We start from the raw sequence: 25429 nt of genomic DNA, 5'->3' as shown, positions 1-25429 counted from the left end.
TGAGAAATCTTAAATATTTCGTCATCCAGTTAGATGCCTTTACAAGCTACCAGCCCTGACAAGGGATGTCGCTATTCATTGTATTTAAGTTTTTATTGAATTGATATTCAATTCCTTTTTGTGTGAAATTACTCCAGTTTGTTATAATTATTAATACAAAAATCGAACACTGACTGAGTGTCAATATTAAACAATTAAAAAATCAATGACACACTAACGCTTAACACACACAATTGCTTGCGTACTCAAACATAGACATACATCCATATAATTATATCCGTACGCATGCTTATTAAAATTAAGTTGTTTTTCATTTTGAGTCCCGTATTGACAAGCCTAGCGCTTAGTTCGGGGTCCGCTGGTAATTGTGCTTTAGTCATACTCATAACACTTTTTATTATTAAGGAAATAAACATAAAAGTCTTGTCATACATTGGACAGATACAATATGAACTGTCTTAACTTAATCAGTATTTCACTTTCGCCAATGTATCCTATAAATACTATACTTTTTTAAAGTTCTTTTCTATTCAATTTTATGTATTAGTCACAAGGCCTTTAGAACTGTGAATTTCATTGTTAATAAATATTTCGCACCCCTCATGGAAGAATGGCATATTTGGTGCCATGTCAAAAACGTTTATTGCTCCATTAGATACAGAAAAATATAACCTATACCCTCTCCAATTCTTATAATTCTATCGACTAGTATTATTAGTATTGTAGATAGAGATACAGGAATTGGTGATAATGTGAATTATATTTTTCTGTATTTAATGAAGCAATAAACATGGTTGATGGGTAACTCCACTTATGCCATTCTTCCATGAGGGGTGCGAATTTTCATTTCAAAGTGATTATAATTCATCACGGATCCGTATTCGGTCTCTCGCTTGTACAGTCGATATTTGTTTATTTATGATAGTTTAGCTGATGTCTCTTTCAATCAACAGCCTTTCCTAAGGGGACCCACATCAATTCTATTACAATAATATTCCAACCACACCAATTACCTGAACTCGTACTAAGGAGTTACTCAGACTGCAACTAATTTAAAGTATGCGTCCTAAATTATTACTCCTACCGGGATTGAATGCGGTCCCTTATCTCCTAGAGTGCTAACCACTCTGCATTCCAACTCGTCATGATTTTAATGTTGTCAAAACAGTATAAAATTGCTAACAGCTGCGTACATCAGAGTATTCTGTTTTCAAGTTGAGTTCTTCCTTAGTCATCCAATTCGGCGAAGTGCAATCCACTGGAGTGAGACAGGATAACTTGAAAAATAAACATGCATTCACGTGCGACAGAATTGACGCCCATATTGCTATAGTCCTGTAAAATAGAATTATTTTTGGGAGTTTTAGCAACGGGTCTAGCTTCAGGGTACTCGTAAGTTCTAAGGTCAATTCTCCGTTGATTTTTTTTTGTGTGGAAGAAAAACGTCATAAGGACTTCTGCTTAGGGCGCGTTCCCATGATGTCGTAATGTTTTATTTATCTTTGGACGACTATCGCCTCTAGCCTCTTCCTATATCACGACTATCTGTCGTGACTGTATTGTGGACGTTTATTCTATCGTTGAACGATTGTCGTGTCTAGTTGTTCCCACTAGATCGTGACGACAATATATCGGTTCACGGCAGCCGCCTTGTCGTTTGCACGACAAAATCGTTTGAAGCTATGATTATCTGTCGTCACATTTTTATCGTGACGTTTTATTTATCGTCAGATGACTGTCGTCCTAGCTCTTTCCATTGTCTCGACAGTCTGTCGTCGTAACATCAAAAAATCGTAAACGACAGTTAGTCGTGTTGTACTATGTGACAACTTCATTTAAATAAGCCACGACAACTTTAAACTGCACTACTCTGTCGTCACGTAGTGGGAATACGCCTTTATAGGAAGGAATGAGAGGTGTCTTGCTAGGCAGTTGTGTATTATTAGATTAACATACAAAAAGATGCAATCACACTTTCAGGGTTCATTGTACTTTAGAATACAAACAACGTGTATTCTGTATATTTTTTCACATTTGCTTTTTTTCGACTTCCCATACAAATTTGTATTAACTAAACCCACTTATGCATTTCTCTCTTCTATTAATTATCAGTAAGAAAAGGACAGGGGGATGTGATCATAATTTCAGGGATGTCAGATTTTGACAGCTGCTTTTAAATTTAGCTGTGGTCTAAGATTATCATGAGTGTCGGAAAATTAGACAGATCTGAAATCTATCCCTTCCTTACTGTCGACGAAAGAGAAGATGATATTGTTATGTACTTAAATTAAATTTTCATTTGTCCGAATAGACGCATTGAATATTTTAAATGCAAGTTCTACTCACGCTAGCTTCACCAATAAGTTGGCAGATCCAATATTGATCTTTCTGTGAGTTTGATAAGTGAACAAATAAGAGATTCGAAGCAACTGCGGTGTTCGCAAGTAGCAGAATAAAGCGAGTTGCGTTTGCGGTCTTAGTTTCAATGCTAAGGAACCATAACATACTATGAAGTTTGCTAGGAAATCTCGCCTTCGCATGTAAGTTTTCGAGAAATACCTGTCGAATTTTTTCTTCGTAAATTGTACGTATGTTCGATGTCATTTATTCCCAGTAGTTCCATGTACTCAGTTCCACGTGGAACTATTGCAATTTAAAAGTTTCATACATGGAAGTAATGGGAATAAATTTAATATTTCCCGTTTCCTGTTTATTTTTATTTTCATATATTTCATATATTGGACATGTGTTATATGAGTTCCTGAATAGGAATAGTTATTCCTAGAATTTTACTGATCAATAAAATATTTCTTTTTAAATAAAAAGAAAAAATACATAAGTCAGACAAATTTATAAATATATTTCAATCATTCGGTTGTCTGGTGTGTGATGGGGTTGGCTTTAGAAAGCCTATGGGCGACGGTTTTTCACTGTTCATCAATCATACCGCCTGTTTGTCATTTTGATTAACAAAATAAATACATTTTTAACTTGAGGATATCAGGCAGCTGGATGGATGCCCTGAATGAAGTCACACAATTGAATCTGTTTCTTTGTTAATTCTGACAAGCGTTACAAGTCGATATAGAAATAGAGTGGCAAAATAGACAAAAGATCTCACATTTTTCTAACTTTGGTAGGATTCAAAACATAATCTCCGTATCGATTCATGTAGCCAGTGTGTACATCCAAAAATAACTTATACATGTATACAACGTCGAACATAATACTTAAGTAGAGAAAGTAAGGTACAGACAGGAACGCCATTTCGTATACGAGGAGTATAAACTCAACATATGCTAGAAATATTACGAAGTAATCTGCAACATACAAAAAAACAACGATTAAGAGAGACTTGAGATAATTGGAATAATTCATTCCCCAAGTGTTCCACGATGTTTGGTCACATTTGGCCTCCGACAAGCTTCTTCGTCTTCTGTTATGAGATTCTGCCTAGATTTTGATTTTTCAGGACCCTGTTGCATAAAATGATCCCTATTTTCGGGGTCCATTCTTATCAAATGACCAGTTCATTTTTTTTTTCCATAAACTGATACAAAGTTAACATTATTACCCATAAAGTTAACCCAAAAGCAATCTGGGATTATACTGCGTCTGAACCATCTGAAACAATAAAATAATTGATCAAATTTCACAAATAGTTAACATTTAAGACGTTGTAATTGTTAATACAAAGATCGACTATAAACTATAATAAATTATAACAATCTAGTGGAGTAAATGCGGTTGCTCTATATTGGCAAAACAGACGTAGGTTCGAGTCCTGACAGATTGAAGTAATATTTCTTTGTGTTAATTTTTCTATTAATAATTATAACAAACTAGTGGAGTAATTTAACAAAAATAAATTAATATCATTGATTTTTGTAAATCATAACATTCATGACAATCTACATTATAATTTAGGACTTTATATTACACTTACAAAAATTTCACTATTGCTTTACAACATTTAAAAAATCTCCATTATGTTTACCTATGCGGCTTAAAAATTAACAGAGGTGCTGATATGTAATCAGCATTGCAAGCCGAAGAAAAAGATTTCGATCCGTGAGATTCTTCCAAACTTTGCTCGGCACCTGGCGCACGAGGCTGCTAAAATTTGTAAATAATTTTGTCACTATATAAGGTAATTTAATTTTTTTAATTTAAATTTTAAAATTGTTGCGTTGAGAAAAATTGCACCGTTTCTTATGGATTTTAATAAATATTATTGTAGTTACAATTTCATTTAAAGGATCGGCGAATATACTGTTTTTTTGGCATTCATAATCAGTCATCTCTTCTTCTTCGTCCGTTTCATCCATCATTGGGACAGAACACATCTAAAATAAATTATACTTGTGAATAAACTGTGCATTACTGGAGATCACGTTTGATGCTTGATTATTGTTCAGTCGTAAGTCTTAACACAAAAAGAAATCAGCATTGAAACGCATAAGATATAATTTGCTATCAATCAGCCCTCTGAATCTGTAGTTGGCTTGTTAGAGCGCTTAATGATATTTTTTCATGCTAGTTTAATAAATTCAACGTTACAGGATATTATGAACTCAAGACTCTATTGTGAGATTTGATAACGGAATGCACAGAAAGAAAGAGAGAGAGAATACGGTAGGATACGTAGATTCTAACGTCAGAGTTTTTATCATCCGATACGATAGTCGGTAAGACGTAATCTTTCGCTGCAGTGTCCACCGAATGCTTGACTTTCTTTAGCGCTTTTGGATAGCTCTGGAAGATAATTGTTTGCAAAAATTATACTTTTCAAAGAAATTTTAAACAAGGAAAGGCATAAGTAGTCACCACATTCAAATAGGTATAATAAGCGAGCGTTTCTAAACGTTGAGATACATTTAAGATTTAAATTCAACTCTATAACAATTGTGATAAGAACTCTCCGAATATAGTGCTGAGTGAACTGGGAATTGTACATACTCAATTAACAGTGGAGGCAGTTATGTATAAATGTATACGAAACTGGTACCTTGTAAAAATAAAATTTTTACCTTCAAAAGAGCATAAAAGTCAGCACCTTGAATAGAAAGCAAATCTATATTTCGAGAGGCGACAATTGTAGACATAGTTAGGAATTTGTTAGCGCCTCTTATATTGCCGAATATGCCGCCTGGCCCCATACAGGCTTCGATTTCGCTTATCTCTGACACTATGTCAACCTGAAAAGTACGAAAATAAATAAACTATCATAAAAAGCAAAAGAAAAGTACACATATTGATTAATGTCTATAATGTCTACTTAGCATGGACGTCAAGCGATAGGGAGAGAGAGAGATAATAGAGTAGAAATGTTTATTTAAACGACAACAAAGAACCCGAAAGACATTGATATTAATGCCACCGGGCCGTCTTTCGGATTACGCGGTTAGCCGACTACTTCAAGACCAAAATTTTACAAATCTGTAGGTACAGTCGATGCCCTAAGGCTCAATTTATATTGCGGTGGAACGGAATGGAAGCGAAGTTTTGTAACGATGTTGTACATAGCGTAATGAAGTTTATGGTCAATTGTGTAACGTACAAACTAGATACGAGCCAAAAATCACGTCTCGCGTCTTTCGCGGAATTCCGCAGCTGCCGTCGGCGACGCCTGGCGAATCAACGGGAAGTGGCGCGAAGGCAGGCGAAGTTGACGTCAAACGTTGACGAAATACTACAGCCTCAAGGCGCGGTCGCTGAAATGCTCGAGCATTCGCGGGTGAGCCCGAAATTGACGCTTCCATTCCATACCATTCCGCCGTAATGTAAATTGAGCCTAAGTTATCTGACCCCTTAGCCGACCCTTTGTTTCTGAGAACCTTCACACGCATTCAATAAAAAAATGTAAAGCAACCACCTATTTATGTAATGTAATTAAAGATTTAGTACAAGTTTAGTAGAGTTTAGTAAAATGTCGTTCACTAAAGATGCAATAAGGAAATCTCAATAAAATAAATTTTACTGCTCACAGGTTAAAGGATAAGTTTATTAAATACCTTTCTTCACACTGATTTCTGACTTCTCCACTCAGGACCAAATTGAGGGTTAGGGTAGTATCTTAGACATCGACTGTACAAAGATAAAAAAATATAATCTTGAGAAGTAGCTGTGTAATATTCTTACCTTTCCTCTATAAATAATGTACATATTATTCATTACTTCATTAGCTCTCATTACCATATAACCTTTCTGATAATATTTTTCCTGAAGCATTTTTGCAAATGCTCTAAAAAACGAATATTCTACATCTTCAAATAATGGTATTTCTCGCAGTGTTTTCTCGTACATATATAGCACTGCGTCTTCGTTTAAATTTGCGTGGAGCTTGCCCAGTATCGACTGATGCTAAAAGTTATGGATATATTAGCCTAATATTATATATATATATATAATAATATTCCGTTTCCGTCTAACTATAACAGTACGAGTATTATACTCAAAAAAATTAAAATTTAAACTTGGCTTGCATTACTTTGGTAATGTTTGTGCGGAATTATTTTTACATTATTATAAACACTACACGTTAATTCTTATTGATGTTATAACTAACAACATTAAGAATTAAAATTGTAAATTGTATACTTATTTGAAATATAAATATTACCACCCTGTATTGCTAACGGAAGAGCTCACTCCTGTTCGATTTGCCATGCAGTGTTAAAATAGTATACCGCCCTCAGAACGAAACAAGGCACAACTGCTGTATAAAGTACGCATAGTTAGTTTGGGCCGTATACATACAATAACTTTTTTTTATTATATCTTCCTTCTATCCTTTTTGTATTCTATATTTTGAACATTTTTTGTAGCAGACGATAGACGGTAAAATTGTTTTCCGATTAAAAAATATTTCAGGATAATGTTTTAATCCGTTCGTGAAATATTAGAATATAATACGGGTACCCCTTTTAGCTATATCGATCTCAAAACATCTAATACGGCCGTTATAGTGCGATTTTCAACTGCATTCTGTGCAGTTGCCGTCTATTGCTTATCCATAGAGACGTATTAAGAGTGTATAATACTTCAAATGGTTTTGGTTGATTCTGCATAACTATGGAAGTGTTGAATCAATCACAAATTTTATAGTAAAGATGAGGATATACACTAAAAATTTTTGTTCTTAAAAAAAACACAAACTTACCTACAAATTTTACAAAAAAAACGGCTGCATTCAATAGGTACTTTACATATAGTAATTTTTTTATATCAACTGAACTAAATGGAACACGTATACTATACGGTATACATTTATCAAATTAATTAAATTTAGTTTGTAAAAAAAAAATCTGAAATAAACCCTCACTGGGTTTTATTTCAGATTAAAAAAAACCTGCCGCTCGACCCAAGCAAAATGGACCGTATTAGTACGGGAAAAATTTGGATTCGAGCTACTTAACAACGTACTGATAAAATTCAATGATTAACATTGAACATTTTCTTTTAATCATCAATATAAGCACGACGGCACGAATAGTCGTGCCATTTTTGTAAGCGGTACTACATATTTAAGTAAAGTCCGTGAACGGGTAGCATAGGTTTCTGATCCTAAAATGTTATATTTTTGTTACATCTTGTGTAATAAACTTACCGACCACCCTCCAGTTCTTTTCCATTGATATTTCCAATAGTCTATAATACTTTTCTTCAACAGAAAAGGCACATTTTCTCTACTCATAAACAGTTCCAAATGTTTCATGTTTTCTACGAAAATCGTTACAACTTGATCGGCAATTGCTTTTAACGAGGCAATTCTTGCATAGACATACCTGCATTTGTAAATGGATTTCATAGGTCAATGGAAAATTTTAAAACGGTTCATCGGAACACTCAGATTATAGTACCGCAAAGCAGAAGGCAGCCCTATACTATAATTGCCTAAAAGCAGTCTCTATTCTAAAACTACTCGACGATCGAATTCAAGATCAAAAATGTAAACAAAGGTGACATGATTTTTTAAAATATTGTGCTTAAATTGTATGCATGTATAAACAAAATAGGACCTAAATGTTTTTTTTAAAGCCGATCTTGTCATTTTTTTTGTCCTAATGGCTGTATTTCGGGTATGCGATATATAGAACGATTATCTCTGACCTTTTTGTTTATATACTTTTCACGATCTATTAACAGAGTCTCTTATTATTACATAATATGTCTACCGATTGGTCTTACTCATAATATAAAGAGTAGAACTTTAACAGATTTATTCAAACGAAACAGAAAAAAATATTTATGATCTAGTTTATGACATTTTCACTCGTGACAGTTATTTGTTTACGTTTTTGACCTCGAATTCAATCACGAAGTAGGATAGTTGACTCCGAGGTAATAACCTTTGTTATATGCTTTCACTTCAACTTCTGAGTTTTAGGGTCGTATTCTAGAACTCTACTCAATACTCAAGTCAGGACTTGAGTATTGCAGTGAGCACTGAAAATCATACTCAAGTCCTTGCCATTAGGGTCGTATTTCCAGTGCTTGAAATCATACTCAAGTCGGCTCAAATCCTGACTTGAGCATTGAGTAGAGTTCTGGAATACGACTCTTAGGGTAGTATTCTAGAACTCTACTCAATGCTCAAGTCAGGATTTGGGTATGGTTTAAAGCACTCGAAATCATACTCAAGTCCCTGCCATTAGTGTCGTATTTCCAGTGCTTGTGTTTCAATTGCAATCCTGACTTGAGCATTGTGTCGAGTTCTAGAATACGACTCTTAGTGTTTTATACCTAAATTAAATAAATGTCACACTTATAGTATAATTTTCGAGTACGTCTGTCTGTCATAACTAATTTTCTCCAAAACTTTTATCAAAGGTTTACCTAAGTTTTATAAGCAACTTGTACGTTACCCAAAAAACAGAGTGCCATGAATCATAATCATAATAGTCAACAGCATATGATGAGTGTTTTGAGCTGTGACGTCACCGAATCCCCCTCCACTGAAACTGGTCGCGGCCCAGTAATAAGCTAGGAGGTATACTTTGGTCGGTTGCAGATGATCGTCTACTGCCATCATCTCAATATCTATCCAGGAACCTGAAGGTTGAATGTGTTTAACTCACTTTTAAGTATAATAGAAATATATCTACTACACGTGGGTAGGTGTATCATAGTCAACTATAGACTAGTGATTTTATATTGATTCAAATTCAAGTAACCAGTCTCATTAACACATAAAAGCTAATAACGTTTTAAACCTTTTAAACACTAAATTGTAATCGATTACAAGATACGATTCGTTTAATAGGGTGTTACAAAAACTCGTAACACGTATGCAGGTGCATGTGGTAACTAGTATCATGATCAGAAACAGAAATAGGCATAGTTAAAGTCCAAATAACCCACATAATGTGGATAATACTTCCCTCTAAAACCCCGCAATGATTAATAATAACAAACGAAAAATCAAAACAGAATAGCTATTATTATTATTACAAAAATCGAACAACACAAGAGAGGGCCTCTTGCCAACTGAGTTAAAGACCTTGTCTAGTTTTATTTTAAAGAGAGTACTCGTATATGGTCTGTCTTTTTTGAAGACGGAGTAAAATGACAGTTAATTGCGCAAAAGTGTTGCCCGCTTGCCAGAAGCTAGTGATCGCAGTCGATAAATATTCTATCGACTATCGACTGAATATTGGTCATGCTTATGGAATAAATAGCCGAACTTGTTTCATTTGAATCATCCTCGACTCCTTATTAATCCAATTACTCCAGCACAAGTTCATATGCATTGTCAATTTTTGTAGGTTCATACATAACATAGGTACACTATATTTAGTATGAAAAATACAAAGAGGAGACATATTTTAAAGTTTTTGATTTTAATTCAATATAGATAATCAAATCCGGCTATACTTGTTAAAATGTAGATGAATAAAAATTTATCTCAATACTAATAGACCAACTGTCAAAATAAGAATAAAGAAGGCAATAACGCAATTAGTAATTAGAACGTCGTAACATTCAAAATTCAGTCATTTTTGGCAAAATTTTATTTTCTTTCACAATCTATCGATAAAATTACCGACAACAACTACATAACTATTTAACATTTTATGAAAACTGGCAATCCTACAAATCGTCGGGGATAGTGCAAATCTGTGCATGTATTATTAATATGCACTAAACCAAATTTTACAGGAGAGGGATTTAACGTTATTACTTTGGTATTTTATATTTTTTGACTTTCATTTTTGCACAGTAAGCATTAATTTATGTTGTCTACGATCTGATAACAAGAGATTCCCGCAAATCACGCCAATTTGGTTGCCACAACATATTTTTTGATTTGGTTTGACTTAACCCCTAAATTACCGAAATGGAAATCCATAATCCAGTGCTAGTTACGCGTAATTGCACTGTCCCCGACGAAATATCATTTTACTCCGTCTTCAAAAAAGACAGACTATGGCTACATTTAACTTCTAATTGCAACTTTTCGTCTAGATACATTACCGTAATCAGTTAATTGCCGTATAATATGTGTAACACACCAAAAATATAGAACAAAACACAGTGCAATAATTCAGTGACCTTTATTAAAAGTCTTTACCTGAAAACTTGAATTCAGTTTAAAAAAAATTGTCGTATTTTTTAGACAATGCGTAAATATAATTTCATTATAGAGATTTCAGCCATTAATATCATCAACCACCAGGGTGATATAAGCTTTTACTAGGGTGGTATAAGTTTTTACTAGGGTGATATAAGTTCAAAGGGTACTTTTTATATAAGTATACGTAAGTACGTACCTTTCGTACATATCATATTTCCATCAGAATGAAATTTAGATTCCCGATATGGTGGTTTCAAAGACAACGTTCCCAATCTTCGCTGAAAATCGTCTACGTCTGTGGCTTTAACAAATCTACACGATATCGTTATCAGTATGTTCGTGTAGAGATTCAGGAAGAATAAGGTAAAGAGGAAGAATTGTAGCACGCTCATTATATACGCCTGAAATTAAAATTATGGAATATACAATTCTTATCGAGTTTTTAGGTTTTCTGGACTGTTAAACATTGAAAATGAAACCTCTTTTTAGATCTATATCACGTATATATTTGTTTTTTTTTTTTCAAACAAAGTAGGATGGTTTGCATTAGTATTAGATGTAACTGGTTGATAACTTGACAATCTCCATCAGCTTTAAGCAAGAGACCTGTAAGGGTCCCGCAACGTTAGTTTGATTGAAAAAAAAAAAAACAAATATACGCAATTTAGATCCGAAAAAAAGTTTCATTTCCAATATACAATAATTGTAAAGCAATTGAATTTGTAATAAACGTAAAAGAGTTCACTTTTAACTTGTTATTTAATTAAAGCCGACTTTTTAAAAGAAAAAAGGTGTTGCGGTTTACCCATACATGTATACTTATGTGATAAATTGTAACGAATGTTTCGCTGATGTAATCGATATGTCGGGGCTAGTTAGGTAATGTTTTTCTTAGTTCTTACCTTACATTTAAGGTAAGAATTTGATCCATTGTCAGGATCCAAGATCGATATATTAATTCAGGATATCGCTAAACTCTATTAAAGTTGTGATATTGACCGACTTTATAATAATGACGCTAGGATGTCGTAATGTATCTTGGAATGACGTAATGTAGCTCTGGATGATGTATTCGAACTAAGTAAATTACTGTATTGTGCGTGTACTATTTTGACTTTATACATTACATTACAATTATATTTGATAGTTTTGTATGGCTAATTGTAGAGTACTCATAGCGCTCTATTAGCTTAGCCCTTACGATTTTGTTTTCTTAAAAGTATACTTTAAATCTCTTTCCTATAATATTTTCCAAATACACGTTAGACGTTTTACCTTTCCTGTAGGTGTACCTATATTGATGTTCTCGCATAAAAATCTCGCGCTTTCAGTCGCTCTCGCGCAAGTCGCACCCACCCGTGCTAGTCTCAAAGTGCTTTTCCACTGGCGAGGAGAGACGAGACGAGAATTGAAATCTCGCCGACCTATTTCCACCAATAAATTGCCATCGCGAGCACGCGCGGTCTCGCGCGAGCACTCGCGAGCTCGCACAAGGGTTATGGATAGTGAAAATACAGTGCTGTTCAATTCGTCTACCGATAAATACGCGGCTAAAGTACCATATCCGCAAATTTTTATTATTAAATACGTTAACGGAAGAAGAATCAGATGAAGATATTGTAAAAAATAGTCATACTGTAAGAAATAATCATGTAATATAGTAAGCTGTTTCTACCCTCTAAGATAAAATAAATACAAATAAAAATAATTTTCGAAAATAACTTTATTTATTTAATATTTTATCCCAGGGCAAATATTAAAAATACAAATAAAAAGTTTACAACTGGCGCTGGTATGTTTACATTATATTGCAACTATATTGTGTATATAGTTTTTTGAAAACTATGCAATGTTTTAAAAGAGTTTATATAATTATAATAAAATCACGATACTAATCGTGTACATTTTAATGCAATTATAAATATATAATATGCATTGTATAAATATTTACGAAAATGATATATTTCCACCGAAGATGCGCTAGGAGAGAATTGATATTTTGCCATACAAGTTTTAAAAATCGTTTCGCTTCGTCTCGCCACGCCAGTGGGAATACACCCTTACAGTGTCGATGTATTATATTTAAAGTACCTACTTCTCCTCAGTGTTCCATAGCCGTGGAACAACCTGTATTCTATAATATCGTTCTTATTATAAATACAAAGTTATCTATTTTCATAATTTCTCCCGAGTTTCTATGTTAACTTTACTACGTTTTATGAAATATAAATTTCACTTACCCGTTTCAAAGCTTCGATAGATTCAGTACAAAAAGCAGCATAAAGTTTATAAATCTGCAATATGTTCACCATTCGTAATATGCAGTGGTACATGTGGTCATTAATAATGTGATCTTCGTCTGTGTGGTCTTCGTTATGTTTCGGTGAGAAAAGTTTTAACACCGCATACCATGGCATACATGTTAGGAAATCTACTATGAATGCTCTCTGTGAAAAAAATGCACTTTATATTGCATTAATATAGCCTGCTGTGACTACCTTTTTTATTATGTTTTAAAATTTATTTAGATTTATATTTCAAAAGCACTAAAAACAAAACCTTCCAGCATAACATAAACTTAACTAAAAGTTTTTCCGTATACCGCTCATTCGTAATACAAAAACATTTCTATGTGTAGCGTGTGCGTTTGTATTCTGCTCATCGCAGTGTGCGTGAAAGTCGTAAATAAAGGTGTCACTAGACCTTAGTCGTTGTACGTACCACCGCTGAACACGAGTGTCTTCTAATAAATCGTCGTGAATAGTATTTTAAAATTAAATTTTAATTTAGTATATATATTGTTAGTTATTTATTTCATATTTGTATTATTTTTTTCTAAAAAGTACCTTTTTTGATTTAGGTTTGATGTAGTTACATTTTCACGATATTTTTATTTGTTTAGAATTATAGTACATTTTAATTTATTTTTACCATAAAGATTTCAATAAGACGGTATCACTAAGTTATTATTATAGACATTTCGCGTCTTTATTTCACCACTGTAGGTAGATTGTAAACTTTTACCAAAAAAGTGTTTGACTAGCATAATATTATAAATTTTCGTGTAGGTACATGGAGTAAGGAGGTATTTTACAGTGGTAGAACAAACCACGCTTATCGTCTTCGACTTTAATTTAATTTTAGCAGGTATAGTTTCTCTTGTTAGACAAGAGTTTCTCTTGTCTAAAGATAGTTTCTATTTTACTTAGACATAAGTTCTTCACCTGCCTATAAGCATTTCACTTTTAAGGCAAGTTTCTTCAAAACAAAGATGTTATCATCTTATTATCGGCGAGTTAGCGATCGCAGGAAGACTCAATTTACTTTACTGCGGAATGGAATAGAGGCGAAATTTGTTACTATAGCATAATGATACTTGCCAAAATACAGGTCGCGCAGTCTCAGGAATTCCCACAGCTACCGCATCGTATCTAGTTTGCATACATTTGACATAAAGTTCATTATGCTGTGTACAATTATGTTACAGCCTTGATAAATCTGCTTCCATTCCGTTCCGCCGTAATGTAAATTGATTCTATCTCTTCAGAGTGTTGTGTACAGAGAATCGAACTTCGCCTTAAAATAACTTATAAGTGTGAAAACAAAACACTAACGCTCAAATAGTTCTTTGCCATCAAGTAAGGGTGAAAAATCAATTGATTTTTCGGTCCGTAATAGGCGACGTGGAGCCGCACATACAAATCCAAGTAGCAGAAAGCTTCCATCACCACAACTGCAAGATTGAACGTGGAGCAGAGAGGAGCCATTGATACTGTTATCTGTAAACGAACATATTACGTGCAATTAGTAAATTACACATAATATTGAATGGTAATAGTCTAGTGGGAGAACTGTCACGCGAGTCTTGCGTAATTATGCCAGAAAGTAACGCTCTGTCCACATCATAGGGTAGACCGGAGGCAAAAGTAACACTTTTTACGCACGCTTCGATTAAGGAACTGCTTTAACGTATCCCTAAAACATTTCCCGTGTAAGGTAAGGTAAATGTATTTGGCTACAAATATTTGTTAGTGATTATTCGATATTATGCTTTGAAAATGTAGAATTTAAAGGTTTTGAGACGGGAGATTTATTACTAAGGCCCCTTTTCCCCTTTTGAAAAAAATAAAACGCAGCGAAAATATAGAAAAGTACGAATGTTTTTATTATTAAAGGGAACCTCATTTCAGTCTTGTTTTAATGAGATATAACACTATTAATTATTTATACTGACAGTTAAAAACATGTAAAAACAATCAAAAATAGTAGTCTTAATTTTAATGGCAATGCTTTTTATGGCCATGAATTTGAAATTTAGTCAGAAAAAATTGTATTAATATACCTAATCTAAACACAATTACCTTAAATGCAAAAGTTTGTACCCGAAAATTAATTTTTGGTTTGAATGCATTGACTTACAAATAAATGGACGTCGGGTCCGCGCTAAAAAGTGTCCGAAGTTATAGGGAGTTAAAATCGTGTACAGAGCGTCATTCACGCTTTAGTCTTCGTTTGTTTGACTGACAGCGTAGCAAGCAAAATTAGACAGTACTGCGATGACATTACAATTTAAAAGCTTTTTCATATTCCTTTACATGTCACTACGTTTAAATAGGTTGACTTGGGACATTTTTTTCGTGGTTTTTGTATTAGACCCGTCGTCCATTTATTTGTAAGTCAATTGAATGAGATGTTCTTTGCGACAACTGCCCCCTTTGTTACTATTACCACCAGAGCATAATATTAAAGTATCTGTTACCATATCACGGATTACAACATTTTAATGTTTGCAGACTATGTTCTAAGGACAGGCTTGTCCGTAAACCTGTGCTTTTTATTCTTAGCACTTCTCTTCTGCCTGCGGTGCAAATCAAGTTGTTAATAGAAGGTATGTACTCGTATTAATGATACTAGAGCATTTTCACAATGGCCCAGTTAATTTCCATTTTTTTAAAATAATATGCTGTAATTAAAATGTGCGTTTTCTTTACGTTTGTGCAATTTATTCGTTATACATCTTAAAACTTTAATATTTGGATTTGATCTTTTTATAAAACAATAAAAAGTATTATTTACAAAATGGTCACAGGATCAATTGTAACAGTGGGTCAATTGTAACGCCACAATTGCCTCCGGAATATGTGTTACAACTGCACCAGTGGACGTATTAGAGAAGAATATTCATTATCTTCAAAACTACTGTAAAGTACATACACACAGTAACATTACCACAATCTTTGATCTTTTAGAAACTTAGTTATCATTTTACACACGTAAATTCATTGTTTAAAATCCAATAATTTGTGTTTAAAAATCATCGAAATATGGACAATGTTTCAATTGCCTCCGTCTACCCTATTGTAAAAGGTAAAAGGTAAACAGAAAGAAGAAAGGAAAAGGCTGTTACAAAAACAATGGTATAAAAACAGGTACAATAATATAAAAACACTCGCTACAGATTAGACGAACGTAAGTAAACTGTATTCATATGTAATATAATGGTTGGAGTATGTCATGTAAAGGTTTACATGATTGAAGGTCTTTTCTCCTCGAGAATTTTGATGGGAGTGGTTTTAAGTGGGAGTGGAGTTAATGAAAATTTAAAATACAGTGAATAGCGACATCTCTCGCCAAGCACGCTAGCTGTATCTAACTGGGTGATAAAACTTTCATAGATTTCTCATAGATGGCGCTACGACTAAAAAGTCGTTGAAAAACCAAATACAAAGACACGACAACAAGCACAGAAAAATTGATGAGGTCTGTTCCGTGGCTTAGTTGGCTTAGCGTCTGGCACGGTTTGCTTGAAGACGTCGGTTGGAATTTGGCCGGATCGAAGGAATGTTTTCTAAGTGTTCGGTCTTTGTATTAATAATTATATATTATATACAAACTAGCAGAGTAATTTCACAAAAAAATATTGAATATCAATTCAATACAAATATAATTAGTTGACGTCAATCTGTGACGGCTAATATGTTCCGTGTCACTTGTGTTCTGTTGCCGGATCCGCTGAAAATCAGCGTCCTGGCACTTTACAAGCTGAGTGGGGAAACCGTGGTTTCCTTAGCAGCACAGCATACACGCTGTGTACTTTTTTATTATTTGTAATTTAGTCCTTTGTCTAAATCTGTGTTATTCTTTCGTTTTTTTTTAAAGGAATAAATGTTTTTTATTTCTATTTCAAGAATAAGAAATTTGCTATAATGGCGCGTTACGGACTCAGTTGGCTGGAAGAAAATCCGTAATATATATGGGAGTTGCTCCATCGTTAATTGTTAAGTGTGCCCAAGCGATTATTCCATAAATATAAGAGATATCAAAAAGCTTTAAACTGATATTGAAAGTACGTTACCTAATGAGTAAATCGACATCAATAACTTTTTAAAAACAATTAACAATAAAACGCTCCCGTACATTTAATATGACATTCGTAGAGAGGCTTTACTTTTCCTACTGCAAGAGGTAACAAAACTGTCATAAATAAAGTAATAAAAATATATTTTAATTGTATGAAAATATAATGACAGTCAATTATTTGCTCAAGCCCGAGTTGTTCATAAAAATGAATAAAATTAGTAAAATTATAATTATGTTCCATTGCTAAGCACGGATCTTGAAGGAGATTAAGACCGTGTTCTCACACACTGATCGTTGGCTTAATAAACAATAACAACAATATTTCTTCCGGCCCGTGAATCGCCATCTGAGTGGCAGTGCAGCATGGAAATTTTACACGTTTTTTGAAGAGTTATTATGAACTCCGAAGTTTTTCTATAAAGCAAGTGATAAATTAGTTAATCAAAATTTATTCCTATAGACTCAGTGTAGGAGAATTGGTAATAATAATAATAACGCGCGAAAATAATAGTCGCGGGTGCCATGGACACACAAGTAGACAATTACAAATTACACCCAAACTCACGAGACAAATAAATGTAGGCCATACAAATATTTCTCCCGGCCCGGGAATCGAACCTGGGACCTCTGCATGGCAGTCCGGCATGGCAACCGTTCGGCCACAGAGGCAGTTAAAATTGGTAATTGAATCTTGACCATATATCCTTATTATAATTAACGTAATCGACATTTTAGCGAAATTGAGTTATTAAACATTTTTGGGATCAGGGAAACGAGATCTACAACCCACCCTAATCAGTCTTATTTAGTTTGTTTTATTTGTTCAGCAAAATCAGTGCAATTGATTTTTTTAGGTGACAATATCTCGAAAGTTACCGAAACGCAAATGCGTTGGTTGTGACGAGGAAGGTAAGCAGTATAGTACTTCCCTTTATCTCACTTGTTTCGAATTAAGTAACGGTATAGTACAGGAATGTGATATAATGGGACCTTAGACTACAGGAATGTGGTATAATGGGACATTAGACTACAGAGTAATAAAAATACTTTGTAGGAAATTACACCTTACGCCACTTAGCAGTACACTTTGTACTTTGGACCATTCTTATCGTAAGCGGCTTGGTGTTGAATTTTAACCTTAAATGTCAAGCTTGACGTGCTCAACTTTGTACAAGAGATGATCTAGGTATCCCATAATAACTATTTCGAGCGTTTTTCAGCATTACCTACTCACGAAATCACATGGGTAGGGTAAGTCGTAGTCATAAAAAAAAAATCTCAAAACAAAAGCGTGAAAAGCAATTCAAACTAGTAATTCTTAAAATAAACGTTTAACGGTTCGTGTTACAACATTTTTATAACTATTGTTGTTGCAATATGTCTCGTAAAATAGAAAGGATGTAGTCACCTACATTACGTAGACCTAATTAAATTTATGTTGGTGTTATTTTTTTAACTCTCATGTGGTTTGTCAAGAAACCATAATACGTATATTTATAATATTTTTATGTTATAGCTGAGAAGTTTATATTTGATAATGGAAGTAAATTACTTTGATAAGAATGAGTTTTTTCGGCCGAACAATCGACAACCCATGAGGATGCCTCGTAGAGAAGCTCAAGTCGAGGGATCAAGCACGTTTTTGTTAATTACCGAAAAACAGACTACCTATTTAATGATTTTTTTAACATCATTGCATTTTTTTGCTCAATTTAATTTTCAAATTTATATTTTCAGATATGACTATAAAATCCATCAATGTTAAACAAATAATTAAAAAACCTGATTTTGCGGTAATTTGCAAAAAAAGTGCTTGATCCCTAGACACTTGATGTGTGTATTTTTGGTGTTGATATTTGTGACTGTAGTTAGGTACGCTTGTGTTATTTATTTTATTAATTGTATCCGGAGGAAAGGTTTTGGAGTAGCAATTTAATTTATCTCCATTTTTACTTTCATGGATTTCACAAAGTAACGCTTGAATTATTAACTTGGTTATATTTGGAAAAATCGGCATGTTGCAAAAATTTTACGACTGATTTTTTTTTTGACTTACGAATATTAAGATTAGCCGAACCTACTTGCGCTATATTTCGGGTACCTACCTACCATTTTTTGCCTCCGCGTGATTTGTCAATTGTAAATATAGATTTATTATCATTGAACTGTTTGTTCAATAGAAAGTCAAAGGTTTAAAGAGCGCAAGACATGGTTCTACATGATATCGTACAACTTTTCATTGTGAAAGAGTCGAGAGACTTGGCCTATTTCTTTTACATTTTATTATTTTGTCATGTTTAGTTGTGTGCAGCTTTAGCAATCTTTCAAACCAAACCAATGCGATTCTTACACTACTGATACAAGTGCTCATTTTCTCTGCCTTGTTTCAAATATCAAGCAATTGTTCCGCATGTTACTTCAAACACCGGCTGTTTATTTTAACACAGTAAAACATCACAATAATTCTAGCAAACAGAATTGCTTAATTCTGAACATCCAAAACAATCTCAGACAGAATAAAATGGACATAACCTTTCTATGTATGGTTAACTAATGGGAAACAAACTAAAGTAAATATCGAGTTCTTAGGTTTTCGCGATTGTTACACATAGGAAATGAAACTATTTTTCCGGATTTAAATCGCGTATATTTGTTGTTTCAAACGAATTCAGTTTCTTATTCAGTTTTGCAAAAGGGTTTGAATTACGCAGTGGCTCCTCGTCGAGTTCCATACGAAGAAATTTCGAGTTCCATACGAAGAAATTATTTGTAACGTTAAGGATTGTCTAGTTAAAAACAACATGAGAAAGGAAGATTTGGAGGCAATACGCCAAGATGTTTCGTCAATATTGCGTTCAAATAAACAGCCCAGACCAAATCTTACTCGAGATGAATATAACCCGCTGAAGACCTTGCGCGAAGATCCTAAATTAGTCATCCTCCGTGCAGATAAAGGTAACGCGACAGTGGTCATGAATACGTCAGATTATAACAGTAAAATAACTGACTTACTATCGGATGAAAGCACTTATAAAAAGGTGAAGAAAGACCCTACAACCAAGATATTAAAAACAACTAAGTTAATATCTGAGCACTCCGATACGCTGAAACTTGATGTAAGTGAGTTTGTACCCTGCTGCGTAAAACCTCGAAAATTGTATGGGTTACCAAAAATACGTAAGGCTAACACCCCACTCCGTCCCATAGTTAGCCAGATTGACACACCAACCTACAAACTGGCTCAACACATGGCAAAGGTACTGTCACCATTAAGAGGGAACACTTCTGCACATGTGAAGGATTCATACCATTTCATCAGTGGATTTAAAGATCTACGGTTAACTACTAGAAATAAACTTGATTTAGGAGTAACGTAATCTTTATCTTATATAAAACCTTATATCTAACGTAATGTCCTTAAAAAGGCTCCAGCACTACAAGAGCTGAAATCTCATGAACATACTAAATGCGTCCTACATTTCTTGACACCCACCTCATAAATACTTATTTTATTTTTTTATAATATGATGTGACGGGACAAACAAGTAGTGCGCCTGATGGTAAGCTACACGCTACGTCCATAACAGCTATAATGCCACTCAGAGATTTAAATCGCAAAGATCTGAGGTGCACTGCCACTGCGCTCGTCACCCTGAGACATAATTGAATATTCCCATGTGCCTGTAATTTCACCAGCACCCTTAACCCTTCAAAACCGGAATACAGTAATGCTAACATTACTGCTTGGCGGTAGAAATAGGTAAGGTACTTCCCTGGACGAATTCTTTCACTGGGAGCTCTTCTGCTACTGAAATATTATAGTAAGTATGACTAGGTCTCCTGGACTCTTCGGGCTTATTTTTGAAGAGGATTAAAAAAAAATCAGATAGAGGCTGTGGTAAAAATGCATACCGGTATAATGAAACACAATAAAAATGCCACGGTGACTCTCACAATTGCCCAAGTCTTGAGGAATAAGCCGTCTGGCTTAATAGCGATGGGTAACAGCAAGAATCGAGCGATGGAGTTTAATGTATGGAACTCCTTGTATGACTTCAAGTAACTCATTTTTTTCTTCTCGTAGTGGTCCAATAGGCTGATGAAAGAGTCTGCAAAAAGGTTTTTATAAGCTCACTAATAAAGTTAGAATTGCGAAAATTTACAGAGCTAAGTAATACTCGAACGAATCTTCTTAATCTTTGTTATTAATAATTATAATAAACAATATAGTGGAGTAGTTTTACAAAAAAAATATAGTAAAACATAGTGACATTAAAAAAACTTTAAAAAATACAATTACAGCGATGTCTCTAGTCAGCGATGATAGCTGTAAAGGTACTGTAGTCTAGGCTCTACTCTATGAGTAGAAATGCTGGCTGAATTAATATAGGTTTGTGTTTGGAATGTTTAGAAAATAAGATAGAAAAAAAGAAGAAAATCTTGACAGTTCTAGAAGAAGCTTCCATGAGTAAATAAGAAAAAAGCGTAATAAATATCTATATAAGAAGATAATCCCAGTTTTATATTCAAAAGTATCTCTCGCAACGCTAACTGAGCTACGTCCTATTCTATAAGTGGTGGAGGCGCCCTATATTATCTATCCTATATATTATCGTTCCAATTTTAGTATATTTACTTGCTTCGGCAGTACATATACTGAAATTGGAACGATAAAGAGAAGATTAGCATGGCCCCTGCGCAAGGATGACACGCAAAATCGTGAAGCATTCCACATTTTTTTATGTTCAAAAGTATGTCTCGCAACGCTACCTGAGTTACGTCCTATGCTATAGTACTTTGGGGAATTTATCGCTCCCCTAACGAACAATAAAACGAATAATAATAAGCCACAGTACCTACTTCTCTGAGTGAATAAATAAATTTCTCACAGATGGCGCTACGGTAAAAAAGTAGTTAAGAACCAAAAACAAAGATACACAAGAAGAACATAGAAAAAATCATAAGGTCCGCTAGTTCGTTCTGTGGCTAATTGGCAGAGCATCTGGCGCGGATGGCCTGAGAGTGCTGGTTTGAATCCAGCCGGATCGAATGATTTTTTCTAAGTGTTCGATCTTTCTTATTAAAAATTATAACAAAGCAGAGGAGTAATTACGAATTTACAAAAAAAAAAAATCGTGGTAGTGACGTGGTAGCGGTAACGACTACGCTTAAAACATTTTTATGATTGTATGTAATATGTTGCCTCTTGTGACCGCTAGAGGCGCTGTACAATTTGTTATACTAAATTGTGAAGTTCTATACGTGGTCACTAGCAAAATCTGTTACTAAACTCATGGTACAGGCACTATCTACAGTAACTGCCTTTGTGGCCGAACGGTTACTACGCTGGACTGAGAAATATTTATATGGCCTATATTTATTTCTGTCGTGAGTTTGGATGTAATTTGTGATTGTCTGTGTGTGTTCATGACACTCGTGATATAGGGTTTCCTTGGTGCGGGGCTATGGTGTGTGCGTTATTATGATTATCACTAGTCTTCCAGGTTTCTTACCGTTGTAATACTCTTGAAGTATATTAGTGATTCTATATTTCATCCCCGTTTGGCTATAATGAGAGACAAAAACGCCTTCGACTTTAGACTTAGCCTGTTTTTCGATTAATTTCAATTCCTTTCGGGTTAGTAATCCGGTATGCTCTCGCATATCAGGAAACAAACTCAGCGCTGATGTATAAGCTGCATAGCTGATACTAATGAGCTGCAAAATTAAAATTCATCATGCATGCACTCCTTGGAGTTCCAAAGGTACAAGTTTCGCCCTTCATGGATCACACTGCGTTGATGTTTGTGTTTTCAACTGGTATGGGCAATTTTATGTCTTCTACATCCAACTCTGTGTGACTTAGTTTTAATGCTAAGGAGCTTGGAAACGCTATCATCATCATCCACCCATTTCTACGTCTCACAGGTGGACACGGATCTCTTTTCAGGCGAGGTTTTAGGCCATAGTCCGCCACTCTGGCCGGGTTGGGGACTTCATACCTTTTCCGAAGGTTGTGAACCTTCTTTCATGTGCAGGTTTCATCACGATGTTTTCCTTCACCGAAAAGTTCGTGGTAAGTTTCAAATTTAGAAACGCTCTCATTGGTGTTCTTACCCTGGTATTGATTTTTTAATATGAGAGGCTTTTTTCTATAGTTTCTTCAATACGAAAATTACCTACTTTGCAATGAGTTAACGTGACCACAGTACTGACAGCAGGCACTCCATATAACAGTACCAGTAAACCCAGATGGTTTCCCGGCCCTATCAATCTTTCTTTTGATGCTTTTCTCATCTCATCTGAAGTTACCAAGCAATATCCACTTTCTATTATGTATAACTCTCTTGTTATAGTTCCACCGTAGTAAACTATTTCGCCTGGTGGGAGTATTATATCTCTAGCGCCTGAAAAATGTCGATAGTCACAAGAAACCCTTACGCTGGCTAACCACGGCCCGTGACACCACGGGACGCGCGAACTCTCGCCAATGCGCCCCCTGTGGGAATACGAGCAGTGGGAAGTCGCCTTTACAAAACCTTACAGGCATTATTATCCGTTTACACCTCTATTTTGCACTATTCTAATAGATTTGCACCTGTAGTCTTCGAATCATGCTCGTTTCCATCTTACCTGTTTACATACTATCTACTGAGCCAACTCCATCTACACCATATCCGAGGCCTAGACGTTACGCTTGTTGAATCGTGGATAGACCCATTTATTGTATGTAGAAATTCGTGACGCTATAAATTAAGTTATATATACGCTATATATACGTGCTTTGTGTAAGGTCCATGCGAGACATTTTTGGTTCTTACCATTTGACTTATACTTACTTTCAGTCAAAGTGTGGATATAAGCTTTATTTTTTACTTGAAAAAATTGTATAGAGGTTAAAGCTTTGAAGCGTGCTTGATGCAAGACTTTCTTTCGCAGTTCTGAGGGCACTACTGTTTTCTCTAACCAGTTTTCGTCGGTTAATTCGACGCCCTTAAAAGAAACATTCAAAGAACATCATTGATAATTGATTAGGTAACCTTAGGTTAAAGTTCAAGAAATCCACCAATATAAAACGCACCCATGGGCCATATGCGAAATCACAATTTTCAAGAGAGTGGCTTAAAAATTCGACGAACGAAATTAGTCGATAAATTTTGCATACTTTAGGAGGGTTCTAAAATATGTATATATCACATATAGGTACATAAATAAACATTTCACATTTGTTTAATGTAGTTCGTGCTATTTTCGTGACTCATGTGTGTGCAAGGCGTTTGTAACGTGCCTATGATTACATGTGGCTTTAGATAGTACCTACACCAACAAGGATTCGAAATATTGCCTGGTGTTAGGCGACACGCCTGTCCGTAACAGTTGCAAAGCCACTCAGAGCGTTAAATAGCAAAGATCTGAGGAGTACTGTCACTGCGCCCGTAACCCTGGGACATAAGTTGTCAAGTCCCGTGTGCCTGTAATTTCACTAGCATCGGAAACGTAACGCAATAACTCACATTACCGCTTGACGGTAGAAATAGGTAAGGCAATACTACACTGGATGAACTCTTTCACATGGAGCTCTACTGCTACAAGCACAAGGACCTCTCTCAAATGTGAAAAAATTGTACATAAAATTGGTTCTACTTAGATTAAATAGAAAGGACGTTTTCAACTAATTACAACGATTCGGTTGGCGCGTTTACATTCTCGTCTCAGATGTCATCCGTGAAATACGAGCATGGCTTTCTCATGACACGAAGAGTAGAATGACAAACATGTGATTTGCTACCTGTAATTGAAATTGATTTACCTGATTATATTGCCATTGGAGTTCGTAAAAGGCCATTATTCTATTCTTAATCGAAAGATGCATGTTGTTGTCCTTCATGAATTTGTCTATCGTTATGATCACTTCTAAAAACGCTGTTTTTGTTCTGTAAAAAAAGTTCTCGAGGATAATTCCTGAACAAACCTTTATACCTATTTGGATAGGTAACTACATATTTATAAAGGCGATCTGGTGGAGCTACAAAAATAATGAATAAAATATTTCATTTTTTTAAACATAGTGTTGGTAAACTGTGCAATAATATCATTCAAGTACACCTGGATACCATTAGATACGGTAAGTAGATAGGCTAGGGAAGCATTCCAAATGTTCAACGCCAGTTCTATGCCGAAAAATTCTTAAACATGTGTGTAGCAAGGCAACAGCTACACACTCTAACTGCCGCACTAACAGGTCACGCACCACATAATGAACACCATTTCAGTTTAGGTATCATAAACAAGCAGAGCGTATATGGATGGGGAGAAAATGGCCGCGCGTATCGTACTCCTTGGGGTACAGAGGTAGCGGTCCGAAGTCTTCAGCAGTCCTAAGTGGCATAAGTGAACTCTGAATCCACCACAGTTAGTATACCATACCATTATCCAACATCCTCTGAGTGGAGTATAATATTCAACAATACAAAGTAATCATAATGGTTTATA

General features: G+C 34.8%; 1 protein-coding gene and 1 non-coding gene across 2 annotated transcripts in view; one reads left to right on the top strand and one right to left on the bottom strand.

The window, feature by feature from the left end:
- The window catches only part of LOC113225502, a 44888-nt gene that overhangs the window by 4576 nt on the left and 14883 nt on the right, over positions 1–25429 (bottom strand). Inside the window, exons 9-27 of the mRNA XM_026457817.1 lie at positions 24747–24870; positions 23776–23929; positions 23120–23343; positions 22450–22654; positions 20849–21045; positions 14191–14355; positions 12817–13023; positions 10773–10977; positions 8868–9054; positions 7610–7787; positions 6142–6363; positions 5031–5198; positions 4657–4755; positions 4245–4346; positions 3998–4116; positions 3575–3624; positions 3122–3320; positions 2347–2559; positions 1194–1335 (exon numbers count right to left, since the gene is read on the bottom strand). Of these exons, the coding sequence (XP_026313602.1) occupies positions 1194–1335; positions 2347–2559; positions 3122–3320; positions 3575–3624; positions 3998–4116; positions 4245–4346; positions 4657–4755; positions 5031–5198; positions 6142–6363; positions 7610–7787; positions 8868–9054; positions 10773–10977; positions 12817–13023; positions 14191–14355; positions 20849–21045; positions 22450–22654; positions 23120–23343; positions 23776–23929; positions 24747–24870 (3160 nt within the window). The remainder of the gene's footprint in view (positions 1–1193; positions 1336–2346; positions 2560–3121; positions 3321–3574; positions 3625–3997; positions 4117–4244; positions 4347–4656; positions 4756–5030; positions 5199–6141; positions 6364–7609; positions 7788–8867; positions 9055–10772; positions 10978–12816; positions 13024–14190; positions 14356–20848; positions 21046–22449; positions 22655–23119; positions 23344–23775; positions 23930–24746; positions 24871–25429) is intronic.
- LOC113225517 lies at positions 21569–21675 on the top strand. The gene has a single exon (XR_003310027.1). It is a non-coding gene; the product is annotated as a U6 spliceosomal RNA (small nuclear RNA).

The sequence above is a fragment of the Hyposmocoma kahamanoa genome, unplaced genomic scaffold (genome assembly GCF_003589595.1).
Source record: "Hyposmocoma kahamanoa isolate Upper Pololo Valley unplaced genomic scaffold, ASM358959v1 161, whole genome shotgun sequence".
Lineage (NCBI taxonomy): Eukaryota > Metazoa > Arthropoda > Insecta > Lepidoptera > Cosmopterigidae > Hyposmocoma > Hyposmocoma kahamanoa.
Note: the sequence above shows the minus strand (reverse complement) of the source record. Positions and strands in the feature narration are given on the sequence as shown.